This window comes from Barbatula barbatula (genome assembly GCF_947034865.1).
Source record: "Barbatula barbatula genome assembly, chromosome: 6".
Lineage (NCBI taxonomy): Eukaryota > Metazoa > Chordata > Actinopteri > Cypriniformes > Nemacheilidae > Barbatula > Barbatula barbatula.
The window spans coordinates 6,811,761-6,832,095 of NC_136765.1; the positions used below are offsets into that span (position 1 = coordinate 6,811,761).

General features: G+C 38.6%; 1 protein-coding gene across 2 annotated transcripts in view; it reads right to left on the reverse strand.

Moving 5' to 3' along the window:
- babam2 (BRISC and BRCA1 A complex member 2) overlaps positions 1-20,335 on the reverse strand; it is a 112,389-nt gene that overhangs the window by 4,391 nt on the left and 87,663 nt on the right. For both annotated transcript variants that reach the window (XM_079459020.1, XM_079459021.1), the window contains 4 exons: positions 7,317-7,416; positions 1,764-1,834; positions 612-694; positions 344-497 (listed from right to left, as the gene is read on the reverse strand). In XM_079459020.1, the coding sequence (XP_079315146.1) occupies positions 344-497; positions 612-694; positions 1,764-1,834; positions 7,317-7,416 (408 nt within the window). The remainder of the gene's footprint in view (positions 1-343; positions 498-611; positions 695-1,763; positions 1,835-7,316; positions 7,417-20,335) is intronic.

The window sequence follows — 20,335 nt, forward strand, 5'->3', positions numbered from 1 at the left end:
CAAAACATTTCATGCAGGGTGGTGAAGTAATCATGGCAGTTGTTGCTTTATTAAAGCCAAGATAAGATATGGGCTGAACACAAACAGTGAATACATTATCTCTGAAACTTATCACACTCCAGGAATGGGGTGTGTTTGGAAGAACAGTCCAAAGGTGAACACTACTTAATCTACATGCTAAATATTCCAGTGGCCTGCAGAAGAGAGGCTTTCACTACATTCATATCAGCATTTCACAGGAAGCAAATCTGAATCGGTTAAATATGATCTTGCAAGGAGAAAACAAAAGCTATCAGTGAAAATTTTAAGTTCTAAAGCTCTTTTTCTGCAATTTTTTTCTTACTTGGCTCGTTTGGCCATCTCATTGCCATCCCAGCGTGGACTGTAGGGGTATGACTTCTGCACCTGAGAGTAGAGCTGCCCGCTGCTGGTGAAGTGATAGACTGATTGAAATGTGAGGGTAGGCTGATCTCGAGGGAAATATAAAGGCAGGTCCACTACAGGAAGACAGCACAGAGCATGGTTCAACTATTGATCTTAGATAAGCATTCAGGTAAAAACTAGTGCTATTATCACAATGCATAAAGAGCTTTGTTGTTTGTGTATCTCACCATGTACAAGGAAGCAGAAATCTTTCCACATAAGCAGAAGGGTGAGCTTGGTAAACCCCACAGCATCATACTCTACCACCCCCCTGTGTGGACAAAAAGCAAATAAATATGTTTTAGTGTGTTAAAAGGCGTCTGGATAATACAGGTCATAATAAAAAAGGATAGTTCCAGTCCTGGATGCTGTCTCAATCGCAAAATCCTTCTAGTACGCTGAAAAGTTTATTCCCAAAATATTTCCACAATGCAATTCAAAAACCAGTAAGCATCAATGTCTCCCTTTGTTTGCTTACTGGAAATCACAATTTCTAAAGTCTAACGCCCAAGTCAAAAGTTTTGAAAAGCGTTCATTATATTTCATTTATAAACACATATCGAAAGTGTTTTTCATAATGTACTTAAATATCACCGGAAAATAAAGTGTAGTGAGCCAGGGTCCTTACCAGTGTCCGAACTTGTGTAAACAAAATACTGATTTATGAACTAGGCTGTTGATAGAGACAGGGTATATCATGTAATGGATGGCTGGTATGTGTTGTTAAATAATAAACTTTTATGCCTGTACATACATATTTTATACTACAGTATATACCGTGAAACCTTTAGGTAGGTCTACTGTACTAGCGCTAAACCATAGGCAAGTTCATATTTAGTACACAAAGCTACCAGTAATTTGGTTAAGTACACTGTCAGTGCACATACTGTAAAATGAAGTCCAACCCAAACCTAGCATTGCCCTACTAAAACCAGACAACCAAATTTCCCATAAAAGCCAGAATTAATAGCCCATTACCTTATAACAAATAAATTGATGTCATAGCTCCATCCCATGCCAGAATGCCATGTCTGCTGCTGTACTAAGGTGTTTTAAATAAATCAGAAACGTCCTGGTGCCTTGTGTATTATAAGGTGATTGTCTTTGCTTGTTTGTGAGATTAGAACCCGAATTATCACAAGTAATTAAGAAATAAGGAGGAATTAGTGCTGGTAACTAATTTTTTCGTGATCACAGGGGTGTGCCACTGTTTTAGGCGCCTTTACAAGTTATATAACAAGCCAGTGCTCGCAATAAATGGTTTCATAATTCACCAGTAGACTTAACGTTTCTTCATATGTCAAAAAGAAAGTACAGTCTTCAAGGGTAAAACAACTCACATTCCAAAGTGACTGAGAAAAGCTGCGATGTATTCTCTTCTCTTGTGATATCCTTGAATTACATACTGCACCTGAAATCAAGAAAAACTACAAAGATTACATAACATAATGTATATGGCTAAAAAAAGGTCACTATGGAGTACCAGAAGTATCATTATGTAACCCTTTAAATGTGTTCAGAAGTCAAACAATATATATATTTTAATAACTAGATAGAACGGTGGTCAATGACGAGCATAATGGGCATTGTAATTTAATTTCAGTTTGATGAACAGAACAGGACAGAAAGAGAGTGGGGGAAGAAATTGTGAGAACAGGATTAGAAAATGTCAAACTCGCTTCACCCACATAAGGACCACACCATAAGGCTCTTACACTGTGTTGTTTTGTGTGTTAAATGGCAAACTACTGAAAAAATTATGATGCCGTTTTTCCCTTTCAAATGTATTAGACCACCATTTGTCATAATAAAAAAAGACAAAAATATTTTAGTAATCTACGAAAAACTTAAAACTAATATTTTGTATAGCCTCCTTTGGCCTCGATTAAAGCTTGCATTATCTCACTTTTCTACTATTATCATCAATCGTAATTGGGCATCAGAATTTAAAAATAATTGATTCAATTAAATTAAAGTACAACTTTTCTTGTAAAACAAAAATATAACTGTAAGTTAAGGGCAGCTGTGGCACAAACTTAAAAGAAAAATATGTTCTGATTGATTGGAATACTGAGCTAGAATCCTTTTTAAAGTACCCCTATGGTGAAAATCAAGTTTTTATTGTTGCTTATATGCCTCTGTTGTGTTTTTAATATGTTCACAACAAAACATGTGCAAATGTATAATTTTAATGAATCATTTGCTGAGAATTTTATGAATAAAATTAAAGTTTACCAAAGACAGTTTAAAAAATGTGGTTTGAAACTGCCTCGCTTTATAACTACATAAATCTGTAACCAACTACGTTAACTCTTTTGACCACGTGGATTAGCAGTTCGAGCCATAGATATTAGGGATATACATCTCCACAACCGAGGCCGATGTCATACGCATTGATACTATACATTAAAGATACATAATGTATGAAGCAGAACCGATTTCGATACAACAAAATGCAATACGATGCATTCAATAACCTTGCTTAAAAAAAACAATAGAACTCTGCACAAAACACAATATAACATTTTATGGATTTAATGGTTATAGTGGGAATTGTATTGGTTTTATGGGAAACTATAATAGTGTCTACTGGAATGTGATGGATTCTATTGGTGGCATGTAATCCCAGCTAACAGAGCACGTTCTGAAAACGTCTCCAGTTCCATTTGCTGACCACATACGTCATCGAGGTTGTCTCATTTCTATTATAAAACATTCTAAAATGAAGAATTATTTATCTTTAGACGGAATCTTTGTAGTATCATTCTTACATTGAAATTTAACGGTTGTCTTTCTGAAATAAAACCTGAAATAATAAACCTCGATGACATATGCACCCGACAAATGCGACCTCCGGAGGAAGCTTCCTTTGAATTGAGACACAGTCAAAATCTTTTTCTTCTCAAGATTGTAGTGAAGCTGTCTTCGCCCGTTTAGTTGACATGCTGCCGTTGTAACCAACAGACTTTTCCTTTCATATCACTTCTTCACTATGACTAGTGTGTCTGTAGTGCGCATTCCGATGACCAAACACTGGGTGGAGGGAGTGGTCATGGGAGTTGTAGTTTTGTAGTGTCACTTTTCCCATTGTTTATTATTTTGCATGACTTTTAATTAAAAAGTAATGTTCAACCCACCAAAATGGGAGTATAGTGGGAGTAGCTGTCTTAACGGCGACAGCTGAAATCTACCTGCATTTGGCAGCCCTGACTTCATGTATTTATCAGTATATCATTTTTTTAAGTCCAAACATGAAAATTGTTGGCCATGTGAATTTCAGCTTTATGCATGCATACTAACCATTAAGTTCCACATATTTTATGCATTTGCAGTTCCACCATTGCATTTCTTTGAAATGGAAACATGAGTTATTTGTTTTTTATCACTGATCTAACATTTTAACAGGAATGTTTAACAGGAAGTGACAAGTTTGTTACAGTGGCACTCTTAAAAAAGGTGTGTTAATACAAATTAACACATTGTTTGTGTTGTAGTATTTAGTACTTTTTAACACATTTTTTAATAAATGAAAGGGGCAACTCCAGTTGTGTTAGAAGTAACACAAAATTTGTAGTCCCAGAAATAACACAGATATGTGTTCAGTTAAGGACACAAAAGAGTGTGACATCAGAAGAAGAACATCTCAGATGTAAGATTGCATCATGTTTGATGTAAGAATCAATTCCGTTCTCCATTTCATGACTCAGCATGTGTTGATAAATTATCCAGTCTGAGAGAAATGTTATGTTATTAAACCATGCACAGTCACATGCATAAACACACATTTGTTCTCGATGTTTCTCTAAGCTTATTTGTTCAGGAGAGGTGTGTCAGGAAATGTGGATCACTGAACTATACACCCACACAGGGAGCGTGGGAGAAGTTGATAGGTGAGATCCATACTTAAATATTAATGCACAATATATCACAAAACGGAAGATCAGATGTGCTCATTCTGAAAATGAGAAATACCGTTTATAACTGGTTTTACTAATACAGATGGCATATTTTATGACAGTGTCACTATCAGTTTACACACAAAAATGAAATAAGCCATAAAATAAAATATTGAAATAATGAATCATTAAAAAAAATCTCTAGATTTCTGTAGCAAATGCCTATTTAGGTCACCTGAATTTTGAATCGCGTTCACCCCCCCCTTCTCTCCATCATTTTCTGTCCCGTCGTTATGAATAAAGAAATTGAAAGCTTTGGAGCAAGTCTCCCAAAAGCTTCTCCCAAAATCTTATATACCTAAGCTAATGCACTTCTTAAATGTAATGAAGTTCCATAAAAGGGAAGGAAGGAGGTGGGAACCGGAGAACATTTAACAAACTTTAATCAAAAATAAATAAACAACAAACCCGGAAGTAGAAGACCGGCAGCCACCTCACAGAAGACTGCCGGCAATAAAACATAAACATAACACATGTCCGGGCCCGGTCCTCTCTCGTCAAACACTCCTGTCGCTCCTCTCTTATGCTTCCTGAGCTCCTCCGTGAGAGATGCGAGACTGGTGCACGCACAGCTGACACTCGTTATCACTCACGTGACCGGCCTCGCGCCTATCCCTCACGGCTCTCATCCCGCCCTGCTCGCCACATAAATGTTAAAGATGTTTGCGAATTTTGCGTCCAAAATTGTTGCACGTTAAAAACTAAATACAACCTCACCTTGTGTTAATCACATTTACACCCTGCCTCCAACTGTTTTGTCCGTCATAAAAAAAATTCAGACCGGGTTCGTTTTCCTGCGAAACTGGAGTTTCACAGGAGAAATAACAAAACGGGAGAATGTCGGGATATGGGTGTGTTGATAACACAGGTGAAACACTACTTACATCGCGCTGGTTCTTTCACTCTTTCAACCTCGGCTTCATTTGATTGTACAGTAATCCTTAACTATCATCATTTGTTTGGCCACCTCAATCAAATTGACATTGAAGAGCTCATTCAGAGTCCATATAAATTAAACTTAATTGCATTTCAACACAGCAAGGGAAACAACGTTTAATGTTGTTATACAATAATAATAGAGTGTAAATAATTATTAAAATTATTTAATGGTGCCAACTAATTGGGACAATAAAGACCTCTATACTACCCCTAACTTACCTCATACACTTTATTTTTAAACACCTATTAGCCATTTTTCAAATACTTTCTTAATTTTGTTGAAAATGAATGCTTGTATGAACTGATATGTGATGTGAAAATGGAGTTCGGCAAAAGGCAAATTAGATGTCACATTCATATGTAGCGTGAGAACTACTGCTATGCTCTCCTTGCTGGTCTTCCTGCAAAGGCTATTTAACCACTCCAGCTGGTTCAGAATGCAGCAGCATGCCTCATCTTCCAAGAGCCCAAGAGGGCTCATGTGACACCCAATTTCATCTCTCTCCATTGGATCCGGTTGAAGCCTTTATCAGATTCAAGTCACTAATGCTTGCCTACAGGACTATCACTGTTGGAACATTCTTCCCAACTCAGTCAGGTCAACCGGATCTCTCACAACATAGAAAATACTTAAAACCCATCTCTTTTGCGAATATTTGACAGTCAAATGATAAAAAAAGGTATTGTTCTGGCTTTTGTGGAAACTAGTAACTTTTTATTTGTACCTATTGTATTATTGCTCCTGTATGAACTCTTTGTAAGTCGTTTTTTAATTAAAAAAAGCGTCTGATAAATGACTAAATGTAAATATTAACTACCTGTCACGGATCTTACTCACTACGCCACTAAAGCTGTTTGGAAAATAGCGTTTTTACATTCTGATTTTTTTCCATTGAAGGACCCACTCACATTTGCCCATGGGTAAACCATATATGAGATCAGTCATCTAATGTTAGTCATTTTGTACATTATTGTACGGCCATAAATAAAACTTGAATGCAGGCCCCCAATCCCCTGGGCCTGTATGCATTTACATTTATTCATTTGGCAGATGCTTTTATCCAAAGCGACTTACAAGTAGTTTCCTTGAACCTTAGCTTTAAGTTTATTGAGACTTTAATGAGATGACTGACCTTGGTTAATGGCACAAAGACTATTCTAGTGAAGGAAGAGATTGTCTCTAAATGTGAAAGATGTTATGCATTCAGTTGTAAAAGCAGGCCGTTTTATTAATTGCATTTTAGAATTGTTTTTTTTGCTTATCTGTGTGTTGCAGAAGAGACTGCTATTTTATAATTCTGAGCTCCGTTGTCTTTTCATGGATCAGTATTTAACAAAAAGTTGTCTGTGAGTAAACATTAATTACGCAATGTAACAAATTTGTCTGGGCAATGTGAACACGGCAGTTATTTGTCATAAAATTTTAAACCCAACTGCCATCTAGTCTGTTGGTGTTTGTTGGCATTTGTCTGTGCAGTGTGATTTGACCTTAACGTGTGACCCTAGTTCAGGTAAGTGTGTCCTGGGGAGCTGGTGGGCACTCTCAGGAATGAAGTGAAAAAAGGAAGGCTTGATTATTCATGCTGTCAAATGTGGATATAAGGTCTGGGGCCAAAGGAGAGATTTCTCTGACTGTCTCTGACTCTGGCCTCATTTCCATTTGTCTTTGTTGTCTTTTGTTTAATTCAGGATTTAGAGGATGAGGACATGCCTGTGTGTGTATCCTGTTTATGTTGGCATCTGGCACCTCAACCACATAATTATTTTAAATGGTTAGTTACATTTAATTATTAGAATATTAAGTATTTCATGGCCCTATTATGAGAACAAACCTGTGATCCTTTATTTGGGTCACGATCCACCATTTTAGAAACACTGTAATGCACACAAGCTTGCACTTCCTTTCATATGCTACATACATACAACATAGGCAACAAAATACATAAGTGCATCAAAACTAGTCCATTACAGTATACAAAGCTAGCACAGTATACAAACCTTGTTCGTAAGTAGCTGGCATACTTGGGGCACATAGTCAATAAGACAGCCTCCACTGGGGAACGCAGGAATGTGTAATGCTGAAGGTCCTCCAAGTGCACTACGGGTAGAAAGGGAACAAAAAAAACATAAAAGTTAATAAAAAAAACTGTTATCAGGGTGGTGGGGTAGGGTGATGGTTGTGAAAAACATCCACCATGCCATTGGGTAGAGATTTAGATTATTTATTAACATTTTCTGTATTTACATTTCCCCCAAACATTAAAGACATCTTGTGACTGAAAAACTTACAACTTCATAAATAATGTAATCTTATTCAATACATGAATAATTATTTATTTAATAATTTATGTAAAGGATAATTCACAGCTAGCCGTTCATTAAAGGGTGTTAATGCACAACGTGGAGGACAAGAACCACCCTCTGCGAAGTGCATTAAAATGCTTAAATGCTAGCCGTGGATAATCCCGCTTATACCATGGTCATTTGCCAGCAAAAAGCTGTTCTTGATGTTAACATTGTAATTTTTTCGTCGCTTAATTAAATGTAGATCAAGCTGGCTGGAACTACCCCTGCATTAAATGGTTGTAATGCACACCTTAAAGCCAATCAGAATCGACTATTCAAAGAGACCATGGTATAATTAGTATTAAGTGTTTACAGTGCAACTTTATACAAAATCTAAAATACACATTCATTTGGTATAACATTTGTACACAAGTGTTTACAATGTAAATCCGAATCTGAGATTGTCTACACTATCTGCACAGATAGTTCACCTTTAAAAATAAGCAGCATACAGTCAGCTCCTGCTTTATGCATGGATGTGAGCAGGCAAGTGTTATTTTTCTCTACTAATGAAGAGAAAAAAATAGACCCGTTTCTAAGAGAACTGTTACTCCAGAACTCGCCGGATCAATGAAGAGTGAGATTACGTGACAGGTTCATGGAAAGTGTGATGTAGACGTGTGTCAGGAAGATAACTTAAGTGAGAGGCACAGGTGTTTGATGCTTATTTTGGTTGAAGGGCCTTTTTATCAAAATAAATGTCTTGTAAAATTTAATGGAAGATTACAATGTAATCACTCATAAAATTATTTTTTTGATTTTCTGCAACCAGTCTTTCAATGTATAAAGAATAGAAACTAGAATCCGCATTGGGTTAACATCAACAATGCCCTTAACTGACAGAAAGATTACTTTTTGCTGAAACAGTCTTTGCCAGTGTACAAGCATGGAAATGTCATTCATGTCCATCAACCTCCTGAAGCATATTCATCGGCTGTTTAATGATGTTAATGCACAGACATGTTATTTATTAAAAGCAGAAATAGGAAATAAGAAGGGATGCCACTCAAACGCTTTTCAGCTGTCAAATTTCCATCAGTCTCAGTCATAACACAATGCAGTTGCTGTGTTACAATGACAATAGAGCTGCATCCTTATGAAGATATGTCTTGGTTCCGATGTGAGTGGTGCTTGCCTGTGCAAAAGTTGTCTCGACACTGCTAGGGCATTCTGGGCGGTTGCTATAGTGTTGCTATGCCACTGCGGGGGTGTTTTAGGAGGTTGCCTATGCAAAGAAGCCTACTCCCAAGTCCCCAATACATGGTTTAGGTCCATCCTTTTATTTTAGTCTGAATAATTAATAGTTTAATACTTGTGCTTCAAAGTTAAAACTTTTGATTAGAGATGATAGAAAAAATGTGCATAGCAATGAAGTGCTTGAAGTTTGTGCTATTATAATATAGTCGGAAAGGAAGGCCAACAGCATCAAATGTCTTATTGCTTTTATACAATTTCTACATATTAAAATAAAATAACGCAATAAAAATGACTTAGTAAGCAAATTCATTAAGTCATCATTTCATCTTTCAGCTAGAACACATTAAACAAAGTTTTTGTGCAAAGCTTAACCCCCAGACAGGGCTTAAGCAAAGTACCAGAGTAATTATAATTTTACAGGTGCCTTGATCGAAAACAACTGGCACTGACATCGTAAAATGTATCAGTGCGATTGTTTGGTCTCAAGATGCATACAGTTATGTTTTTTTATCTGCAAAGTATGTTTTTTACAATGACTTAAATATCCTAATAACTAAGGCCTAGTTCTGGCTTAGGCTAGGGCAGTGGTTCTCAAACTTTTTTGGTCATTCCCCACTTTAGACAAGGGGGATTTTTCAAGCCCCACCTGCACCCATCGCCCCAACACAATGCTAATGAAATGCGCAACAAGCTTAACATGTTCCAATTTATTGAACTAAAAAGTAGTATCAGAGTAACATACAAACTATCTAAAATCGTATCTAAAATACAAACTATATACATCAAATAACAGAAAGTTCTAAAATAAATAAAATAAAAGTGCAGCTGTGTCATAATAACTTTCATGAAATAAAAAAAATAGAGAAAATAAAAGTGCAGCTGTGCACTACTAATTTCAAAAATAGAAAATATATAAAAGTGCCATTTTTAAATCTGTAAAAAACATTTAAATATGGCCGCGAAAGTTTGTTCCGTTACAATTAATATGCCGATGTCACGTTATTTTGGCACTTCGGTTCCAGGTTACATTTTTCTCGGGGTCTCATATCTACTGTTCTTTTAATATAGACTCCATGTAGACAAGTAATGATTACCCCTTAATGTTTCCATGGCGACGCGTCATATTTGTCACGTGACACACCTTATGACAGATCGCCTTAATTTCCTTTTTTGTTTCAAAATATTCACAAACTTGCTTACCACGTCATCAACTATCTGATATTCCGATTCTCAAAAACGTGTAAGTGAGTGTGTTTGGTCATTTATAAATAATCTTGATCTATACGTGAGACGGGTGCCACCATGTTTCTTTGCGACGCAGTTCAGAGAGTTTTGTCTGTCATCAGTTTCTCCCGAAATACATGCAAGAAAGTGGCCGGTGAACTCCGAGAACTTTAACACTTGTAAACTTTATAGTTAATTCCACTATGTTTGTCTGATGTGAATAACACACTTCGTCAAATTATACTTGAATAGATTGTTATTGCTGCGTCCACAGACATGAGTGTGCATCTTACAAACTCCAAATGTATTGTTCTACTAGTGCGTATGTGTATTTAAATGGCTGAAACCTAAAATAAACATTATTAGGTTGAAAACACTGCATAGTTGTGATATATGACAGCGCTGAGCTCGTCCGTCTCTGGCTCAGCGCTGTCATATATCACAACTATACCAGCGCGCGAAAGCACAATTTGAATCTGGCAGTCACTGAACATTCTAAATCTCATATCTGGAACCGTATTCTCAGGGGTACAGAAATAATATCCCATATATGGGAACAGACCGGATACCGCTCAAAAGGTTAAAAATTTCTGTAGCAAGGTAGGCGAGGCGAGAGCCGGGATTCGAGGCCGGTGCGTGAATGATAACGAGCGTCAGCTGTACGCGCACCGTACTATTGGGTTTCGGCACCAGTGTAACAAAGTTCCATGAAGGGAGGGAAGGAGGCAGGAACCGGCGAACATTTAACATCTTTAATCAAATCAAATAAACAAGGACGTAAAAGAACAAAACACAATTTCCAGGCCCGGTCCTCTCTCACTGACGCGGTCTGGTCACTCGTCCACTTATGCTTCACAATCTCCCCGTGATACCAGACCGGTGCGCGTACAGCTGACGCTCGTTATCATTCACGCACCGGCCTCGAATCCCGGCTCTTGCCTCGCCTACCTCACTACAATTTCATTTGTAACCATGAATACAAAATTCCGGAAGATTTGATCTCACGTTTCCATATAAGGCATAAAAAGGAACATTTCCTCCCATTTGGCGCGCCCCACCTGTCACGTCTCTATTTCCCACCAGTGGGACGCGCCCCACAGTTTGAGACGCTGGTGAATGCAGAACGCTGGGCTAGGGAAACTGCCCTTTAGTGTATTTACAAAAATGCTAAATGTAACCAAATACATTTACATTACGGCATTTGGCATCCAAAGCGACTTACATAGCACTATACTATACCTTTTACATAGGTATCTGCAATCCCCTGGAATCAAACCCACAACCTTGTGTTTTTAATGCAATACTCTTACCACTGAGCTACAGGAAAGCTATACAATAACAATCGTTTTTGTTAATAATGTGTAACTCGCATAATCATTGTGTTCAGTTTTTTCTTGTGCATTCCAGAATGCTGTTAAAATTGTGGGAAGATTACATTGGCTTTTCGCATTAGAGGTCTTGAGCACCCTTAAGGAGGAAACGTTCTTATGGGCACCAAAGCAGAATAAACAAGAGCCAGAGAGGAATAAGAAAACATGCAAACAAACTCTGCAATAATATGAAACAGAGGTAACAAACAGTCATCCTCTAAACAGAAAAGATGCAATCAACAACTGAAAAGAGAAAAAAATGGAAAAGTAGAAAGAAGAAAGTGTTTCAGCGCTCCATCAAACTGTAGACGAATGTGTAGGAGTCAATCTCGCACCATCGCATGTTGAAGATGTGAAGTCCACAGTCAAACTCAGTGAGCACTTCACCATCATAATAACAGAGCCTGCTGTGTGGGAGTTGAGAGGAGCCATCAGTGCAGCAGCAGGCATGTTTGGAGTTAACACCGATACGGCAGCTAAACCTTGAATGTGTGAGAAAGATGGTAGGAGAGAATAATAGAGATTCCTGGGAGGCTTTTTATTTTACTCAGGCCATGGAGAGAGAGACCTCTTTCTTCTTTTTTTTAAGTCCCACTCACGCTCTCTCTGGTTCTGTGATGGGACTGGGGTACTGCTGTAAGAAAGAATATGGGTGAAACTTCCAGTGACAGTAGTCCAGCAGCATTGAATGGCTTATTCTGATGTTAGAAAATAATTTTGTGATTTATTAGTTGAATTATAAAAGTGTTTGCTTCATGCGAGAATGGACGTGGCATGACGCGACACAACAAACCCATTAAGAACTGGACATTTTTTTGTGTTGTGTTGTCACGCCGGTCGTGTCTGCTGTAGACACAGTGTTAACAACCCAGTGATGCTTAATTTGTGTTCTGAAGAAAAGCACTTTAAAATTAAAACATTAAAAAAGAATTATATTGGTATGATGATGGTTGATTTATCACATCCTCTGGACTACATTTCTCAACCGATATGTGCAGATCCGTGCGTAGAGATCATCTTACAACAGGGTGTACGTGCGATTCATCAAACATTCTATCTGATCTTACGAAGGAATCAAAGGAAGTAACCGTTTGGGAAGAGATATACTGCAGTCAACAGTCTTGGCGTAGTGAACCGAAACTCCATCTGAGTTTTATTTTAGGATATTTATTGTTTCTAAACAGTATAATGGTTTAAATACTAATTCTGCTAATCTTGCATTCAGGTGCTTAAATCAAGCACATGCAGTTTTATGTTTGCTTCATTTATTTTATCTCTTTCTGATCTGTCAGAGGCAAGAATCAGTGGTCTTCAGCCTCAAACCGGCTGGAGCCTGCCACACAAAGCCAGGCAACCTCGAGATGTGACTCAGTGCCCCTCTTCCACCCCTAAGCAAACATCGCACAAATAAAAAAAATTAAGCATGCGTGTTGTATGTTTTCATTAGAACGCATAATTGTCAAATAAACAAGCTATCACTGCAAATAGGTAAACTTATCCATTGCTTGCAATTATATTGATTCAGCTTTTTATTTTTTACTTTTAATTGTGCATTTAAATTATCTTAGAAGTAGCTTAAAATCTCATAAAGGTTTTTATTAACACCAAAGCACCTGTTAACCTTTGTGATTTCAACAATTAAATTATTGTCATGATCCTGCTTCAAATAATAAATTTAGAATTTTTGAGCAAGATCGATAGCGCTCTATCCCCAGAGCAATCCTGTCAAGAACATTTGTTGTTTGGCCTTCGCCAGAGGGATCCTGATTTGTAGGTTCCATGCTCTCCCTGGACTCCCAACCCTCCTCCCCGGGAACCCGGTTTCCATTCCAAGCCCTGGCCTACCCACGTTGGCCCCATGTCCTGTTCCTTTGTGGCCCTTGCCCTCAGTCCTGCCCTTGCCTTTGCTTATGTTTAAAATGTTTTGTTGGTTTCTGTCTGTCTCCTAGCAAGTCTTGTCCTGTTTGTAGTGTGTCCCCTTGGGTCTCTTTAGGGGGGTACTGTCATGATCCTGCCTCACCTTTTCATGCTTTTCTATTCTTGTGGCAGGACCATGACAGTCCCACGTGTTTTGTGTGGAAGCGCATTATCATTGTTTGTTATGATGGCCATGTGCTCTCCTGTCTCGTCTCTTGACCCCGCCCCCTTGTTTAGCTTCCCATCAGTGTTGATATTTCCGTTGCCTTGTTTACCCCATCGTGAGTTTTGAATTAGGTAAATTTAGAATTTTCTGCTGTCTGGGTTCTGCATTCACCATTTGTGACAATTATCATATAATTAGGCTAGAAAAGAAAATACTTTACTCACGTAATGAAAATAAGAAATTGCATCGGAATCTATTTTTATATTTGTTATACTAAATGAACAACATAGTCTTTCTATTTATCATTACTCTTCTGATAACTGAAAAGGAATAAAGTGTACATGGACCTTCACCCTATCTCAAAACTTGCTGAGACCTGTCATGAGATTTGATAGTAGGTTCTGCTTACATTCATATTGATAAATGTTGCCAGTTGCCATTCTAACTCTAAACAAATATGTAGTGTGGGTAAAATGTACCCATTCTTACTTATAAAACCTGCTAACTAATGTAGTTAAGTAAAATCAAACTGATTTTAATGGGTTGTATTTACCACCCTCCAGAATCATTTTTACAGTGCAATTTTCGGTCGTATGCTCATTTTAGAAATGCGGTACATTGTCACTGCATCTTATAAAACCACTAAAAAGACAAAAACCATACATTTCATTTTCAGTCATTTCCACTGAATTGTATCCTCTCCACAGTAATTCTCACATCTTACGGACACTTCAGTGTAACTCAACTTGCTGCAATACTGACAGCAATCAAACAGATATGCTTCTTCAAACACATAAAGCAAGATAAATTAAATTTGAGAGCTGTGAAAAAGGAATTGGAGTCTTTGCCTTTGTAAGTACATTTGTTGCAGGATAAACATTCTGGATAAAAGAAACTGAATGACATGAGGGTGAGAGTGAGATGCTGAAGCTGGTTTTGAAGACTGCAGGAACGTAAAAGCCAATAGTGCTGGAAGAATGGGAAATGTGCACACACTTGTAAACATGCATAAAAATCAACAGCACAAAAGAAGCCCAGTACACATACAGGTCTGATAAACATCCACCAACACAAAAAACACTGAAAATGTGTTTACAAGTTAGAGTCTTTCTGTATGTGCAAAAACCTTTCTGCCCTTGTTTAAGCATTTTTTATCATATTCAGGTATATCCTCAGGAGGGCTGTTTCTACATTTATTTTTGTTAAAAACACCTACAGACACAGCTACTGGCTGTCCCTTCTCATAATTTGTCCCAGTCTGAGAAGCTAACCTGCATATATGAAGGCAAGGTCAACCCTGTGTGGTCCCATATTATCCAAACCCCATGTGACATAGAAGCTGACATGGCTGGAGAGCAAACAAAATGGGCTTGCTCTCCCCCCTCTTCTTCTACGTTGATGTAAGCGGATGGCACAAAAAGTGAAAAAGAAGGCAGAAAAAAGATGGCATTACCAGTCAGTAAGCTCTTATATCTGTTGTTAAGTCCAGCTGAAGTTATCTTCACTTCTGAGAGGTGACCATGTGTTATACAGTAGTAACTTATGTGTTATACAGTAGTCTGCAGACAGAGTCCTTGTTGCTGAGGACTTTAACATTCATGTAGATAATGATACAGATGCTTTAGGAATGGCTTTTAAAGACACTCTTAACTCCATGGGCGTTAGTCAACATGTGTCAGGACCTACTCACCTTCGTAATCATACTTTAGATTTAATTTTGTCTTACGGTATAAACGTGGTCGATATTAAAATCCTTCAGCAGAGCGAAGACATCTCAGATCATTATCTGGTATCATGCTTGCTTCAATACCCAATGGTGGCAAATCAAACTCCAAGTTACAAATATTGTAGAACAATAACTTCGACTACAAAAGGTGCGTTTCTTGATAATTTGCCTGAATTGTCTCAAATCTCTAGCATGAGTAATAACGTTGAAGATCTTGACTTTACCATTGAAAATATTAATGCCACCTTCTCGGAAACGGTAGACATATTTGCTCCCTTGCGCTTAAAGAAGATTAAAAATGACAGACCGACACCGTGGAAAAATGAACACACCCAGGCTCTAAAGAAAGCGGCACGGAAAATGGAGCGCAACTTTAAGAAGACTAAATTAGAGGTATTTCGTACTGCCTGGAAGGATAGTACAAACAAATACAGGAAAGCCCTAAAAACGTCTCGATCCGCCTACATTACATCATTAATAGAAGAAAACCAAAATAACCCTAGGTTTTTATTTGATACAGTGGCTAAATTAACCAAAAATAAATCGTCAGCGACTTCTGATGCTGTATACCAGCATAGCAGTGATGATTTTATGAACTATTTCACAAATAAAATCCAAGATATTCGAGAGAAAATTATAACTATGCAACCAGATGCGAAACCCGCTGAACATATGACTAACTACAGCACCCCTAAGGAGAAATTATGTTTATTTTCTACTATAGATCACGATGAACTATCGAAAATCATTAGATCATCTAAATCGACTACATGCATGCTAGACCCTATACCTACAAATCTTCTGAAAGAGATGCTCCCAGAAATTATAGATCCTCTACTTAGCATTATTAACTCATCTCTGACATTAGGACATATGCCTAAAGCATATAAGGTGGCTGTTATAAGGCCCCTTGTCAAAAAACCCCATCTGGACCCTGGAGAACTAGTTAACTATAGACCTATTTCGAATCTACCTTTCTTATCTAAAGTTCTGGAAAAAGTAGTCTCAACTCAAATATGTTCCTTCCTCCAAAGGAATGAGATTAATGAAGATTTCCAGTCTGGATTTAGAGCACATCACAGTACAGAGACTGCTCTGATTAGAGTTACAAATGATCTGCTTATGGCGTCTGACCGAGGTTGTATCTCCTTATTGGTGCTGCTAGATCTTAGTGCTGCATTCGACACCATTGACCACAGCATGCTCCTACATAGACTCGAAAATGATGTCGGTATTAAGGAAATAGCTTTGAAATGGCTTAGATCTTATTTATGCGACCGTTTCCAATATGTAAAAATAAACAATGAGGTATCACGCAAATCGCAAGTCCAGTACGGTGTACCACAGGGCTCAGTACTAGGGCCTATGCTCTTCGCATTATACATGTTACCCCTAGGAGATATAATAAAGCGACACGGAATAAGCTTTCACTGCTATGCTGATGATACGCAACTTTATATTTCCTCGAAGCCTCACGAAACACAGCAATTCCATCGAATAGTGGAATGCATAGTCGATATAAAAAAGTGGATGAGTAGCAATTTTTTATTACTGAACTCGGACAAAACTGAAGTGCTACTTATCGGACCGAAAACCGCCCTACGTAACAACCAAGAATACTGCTTAACTATTAATGGATGTTCCATAAAACCCTCATCTTCAGCTAAGAATCTTGGCTTTATATTCGATAGTACTCTGTCATTTGAGAACCAGGTCGCCAACACCTGTAAGATTGCGTTTTTCCATCTTAAAAATATATCTAAATTACGTCATATGCTGTCATCATCAGATGCGGAGAAGCTTATACATGCCTTTATGACATCAAGACTAGATTACTGTAATGCACTATTAGGTGGTTGCCCTGCAGGCCTATTACAAAAACTCCAACTGGTCCAAAATGCGGCAGCTCGAGTTCTTACACGTACAAAAAAGTATGAGCATATTTAGCCCGGTTCTGTCAACCTTGCACTGGTTACCTATAAAGCATCGCATAAATTTTAAAATCTTGCTTATTACCTATAAAGCCTTGCATGGTTTAGCTCCTCACTACTTGAGAGAACTTCTTACGTATTGTAGTCCATCACGTGCACTACGCTCTCAGGCGTCAGGTCAGTTGGTAATACCTAGAATTTCAAAATCAAGTGCAGGCGGCAGATCCTTTTCTTATCTAGCGCCTAAACTTTGGAACAGTCTTCCCTGCAATGTCCGGGAGGCGGACACACTCTGTCAGTTTAAATCTAGACTAAAGACGCATCTTTTTAATCTTGCATACACTACATTATCATAATATATGTATTTCAAAGATCTAGGCTGCAACTAGTTAGATCAACCGGAACCAGGGACACTTCCAATAACAACTGATGCATTTGTTGCATCAAAGAGTGCAGAACAGTACTCTACTCTCAGCCAGTCTTGTCTCATTGTTCCAAGGTTACAAGAGCGGAGCGGGCAGGGCGCAATCCATTCCTAGACCTGACAAATGCTGGAAGAAGGAAGTGACGTCCCTACAAAACTTCAGCCACTATTAGATTATTAATGATAATTTTAAATCTAATTTTTTTTTTTTTTGCCTTGTTGTGCAAGCACTGTTGAGCTTGTGCAGAGGCTGCAGTTTTTGCCAGAGGGGAACTGGAATCCCCTGGTTAGGCCTGGTTTCCCTCCGAGGTTTTTTTTCTCCTACAATGGAGTTTTGGGTTCCTCGCCACCGTTTGCATACTGTTTTGCACTGTTTTGCCTAGCCGGGGGGGCTGCTAGAATTTGGTAGTCTTATTTAATTAACACTGCATATAGGAATTTATTGTGTGTCTGATATTTGACCTGTGTTTTGAATTCCATAACCTTTTATGTTTTACTTAGTCATTTTTTCTTGTACAGCTGCTTTGTAACAATGAAAATTGTAAAAAGCGCTATATAAATAAAGCTGACTTGACTTGACTTAACCAAAAAGGACAGAGGGAAATAGGAGTGAACTAGCAATCTCTTTTGCTCATTTCTTAAGTTTTAAAAATAGTTTTAATTACAAGAATATGCCGATCCCCAGTACAGTCTGTGGTGAAAATCAAGTTCTTATGTTATTTATATGTTTATGTGGTGTTTTAATATGCTTTAAGACAAACCATGCCCAAATTTACAATTTTAAACGATTGCTGAGAATTTTCTCCATAAAACTGCAGTTTACCAAAAAAACTGTTTAAAAAATGCAATTTCAAACCGCCTCGGTTAATGATGTCATAAAACTGTAAACAATCACATCAACTCATTTGAATCCTGGGGATCAGCAGTTTAAAGCATTAAGATGCATAGACAATCACTGCTCTGCTGTGGCAGCTCTCAGTTTCACTTTCAGTTTTAGCACCGTCTGGAACTAAGTGTGACTGAGTGGCGGCGGGGCTAATATGCATATCGATGTATCTGCGTACACATAATGAAGCTTAGGTTAGGAGTTATGGGTTCTTCAGAATGCACGCGATAGAGCGACCCGATTGTGAAACGTTATAACATTTCCTGTAGCTTGGTGGTAAAGAGCATTGCATTAACAAAGCAAGGTTGTAGGTTCGAACCCAGGGTATTGCAGATAGCTAGGAAAATGCAATATAAGTCGCTTTAGATAAAAGTGTCTACCAAATGTAATGTAAATAACATGCTGGAGAAGCAACTTAGCAGCAGAAGCGTACAGAATTGTGTAAGTGTATTTAAATCGTGTCTTGTTGCGTTTTAGTACTGTGCAAAACTGAGAAATCGCTTTGTATTTACTTCCGCCCTGTCACGTGGTGAAACCGCGTGTAGTATCGTTCCTTTGTTCGTTCTCGGGCTTAACTGGTTTGCTTTGTGTGCGTGTGTCATCTAAGGGGCGGGGCCTGTGAATTAAAGTAATTAGATGGGTATTTAAAAAGCGACTACCCACCGCAGCAGCGGCCGCATGCAGCCCTCATCGCGTGAAGACCGAAGAGAGTAAAGACATCGACTCTACCTGCGCGTGACTCCACCGAGCCGGGACACACCGACAGGGCACTTGAGTATTGCACCTCTGTTGTACCTATTTTGTTTTGTGTTAACACTTGCACTTTTTGTCTTACTTGTTTGCACTAATACTTAATCCTTTATTGTTATCTTTAATGTTTCTCCCTATTTTCTTTCTGCTTCTCTTAAATATGTGTTTTAAAATCTATTCTGTTATCACAACACGTAAACCATCTGCCGCATGCCTAAGGCGATCTAATCTTCACAATGTATCACTGCTAGCAACAGCACCTTCTACTTTCCCAATAGGATTGTGGAACTGCCAATCTGCTGTGAACAAAGCCGATTTCATTACAGCTTTTTTTTAAACATTCTGGTCTTTCCATCGTAGCACTTACAGAAACATGGATCAAACCAGAGGACTCTGCCACTCCCGCTGCCCTCTCCCATAACCACACTTTCTCCCACAGCCCTCGCATCACAGGAAGGGGTGGAGGCACCGGTCTACTTATCCCCAAAGACTGGAAATTCAATCAGCTAACACCCAACAGCTCCTTCGAGTTTCATGCTGTTATAGCCCACCCTGTAAAAAGTCATTTTGTAGTTATATATCGTCCCCCAGGTCAGCTTGGACATTTCTTGGAGGAGTTGGATGTGCTTCTTTCATCCTTCCCTGAGGATGGTACTCCTCTAGTGGTACTAGGTGACTTCAACATCCACATTGGAAAGCCACAGGCTGCTGACTTCATCAAACTGACCGCATCATTTCTCCTCGAGCAGGTTTCCACATCAGCAACCCACAAGTCTGGAAACCATCTAGATCTGATCTTCACAAGGTACTGCTCCACTCATCACTCTCAGGTCACCCTGCTGCACACGTCTGATCACTTCTTCGTCACCCTCGACCTCACTGCTCCGGACATCGCAGATGTCTAACCGATGGTCACTTTCCGGCGCAACCTGCGGTCCTTCCCTCCTGTTTTTCCTCTGCTGTCTTCTCTGCACCCCCCCTCTGATGAGCTCTCTCTTTTGAATAAAGACAATGCCACAGACACTCTGTGTGCCACGCTTTCATCCTGCTTGGACAACCTATGCCCTCTTGCATCTGGAC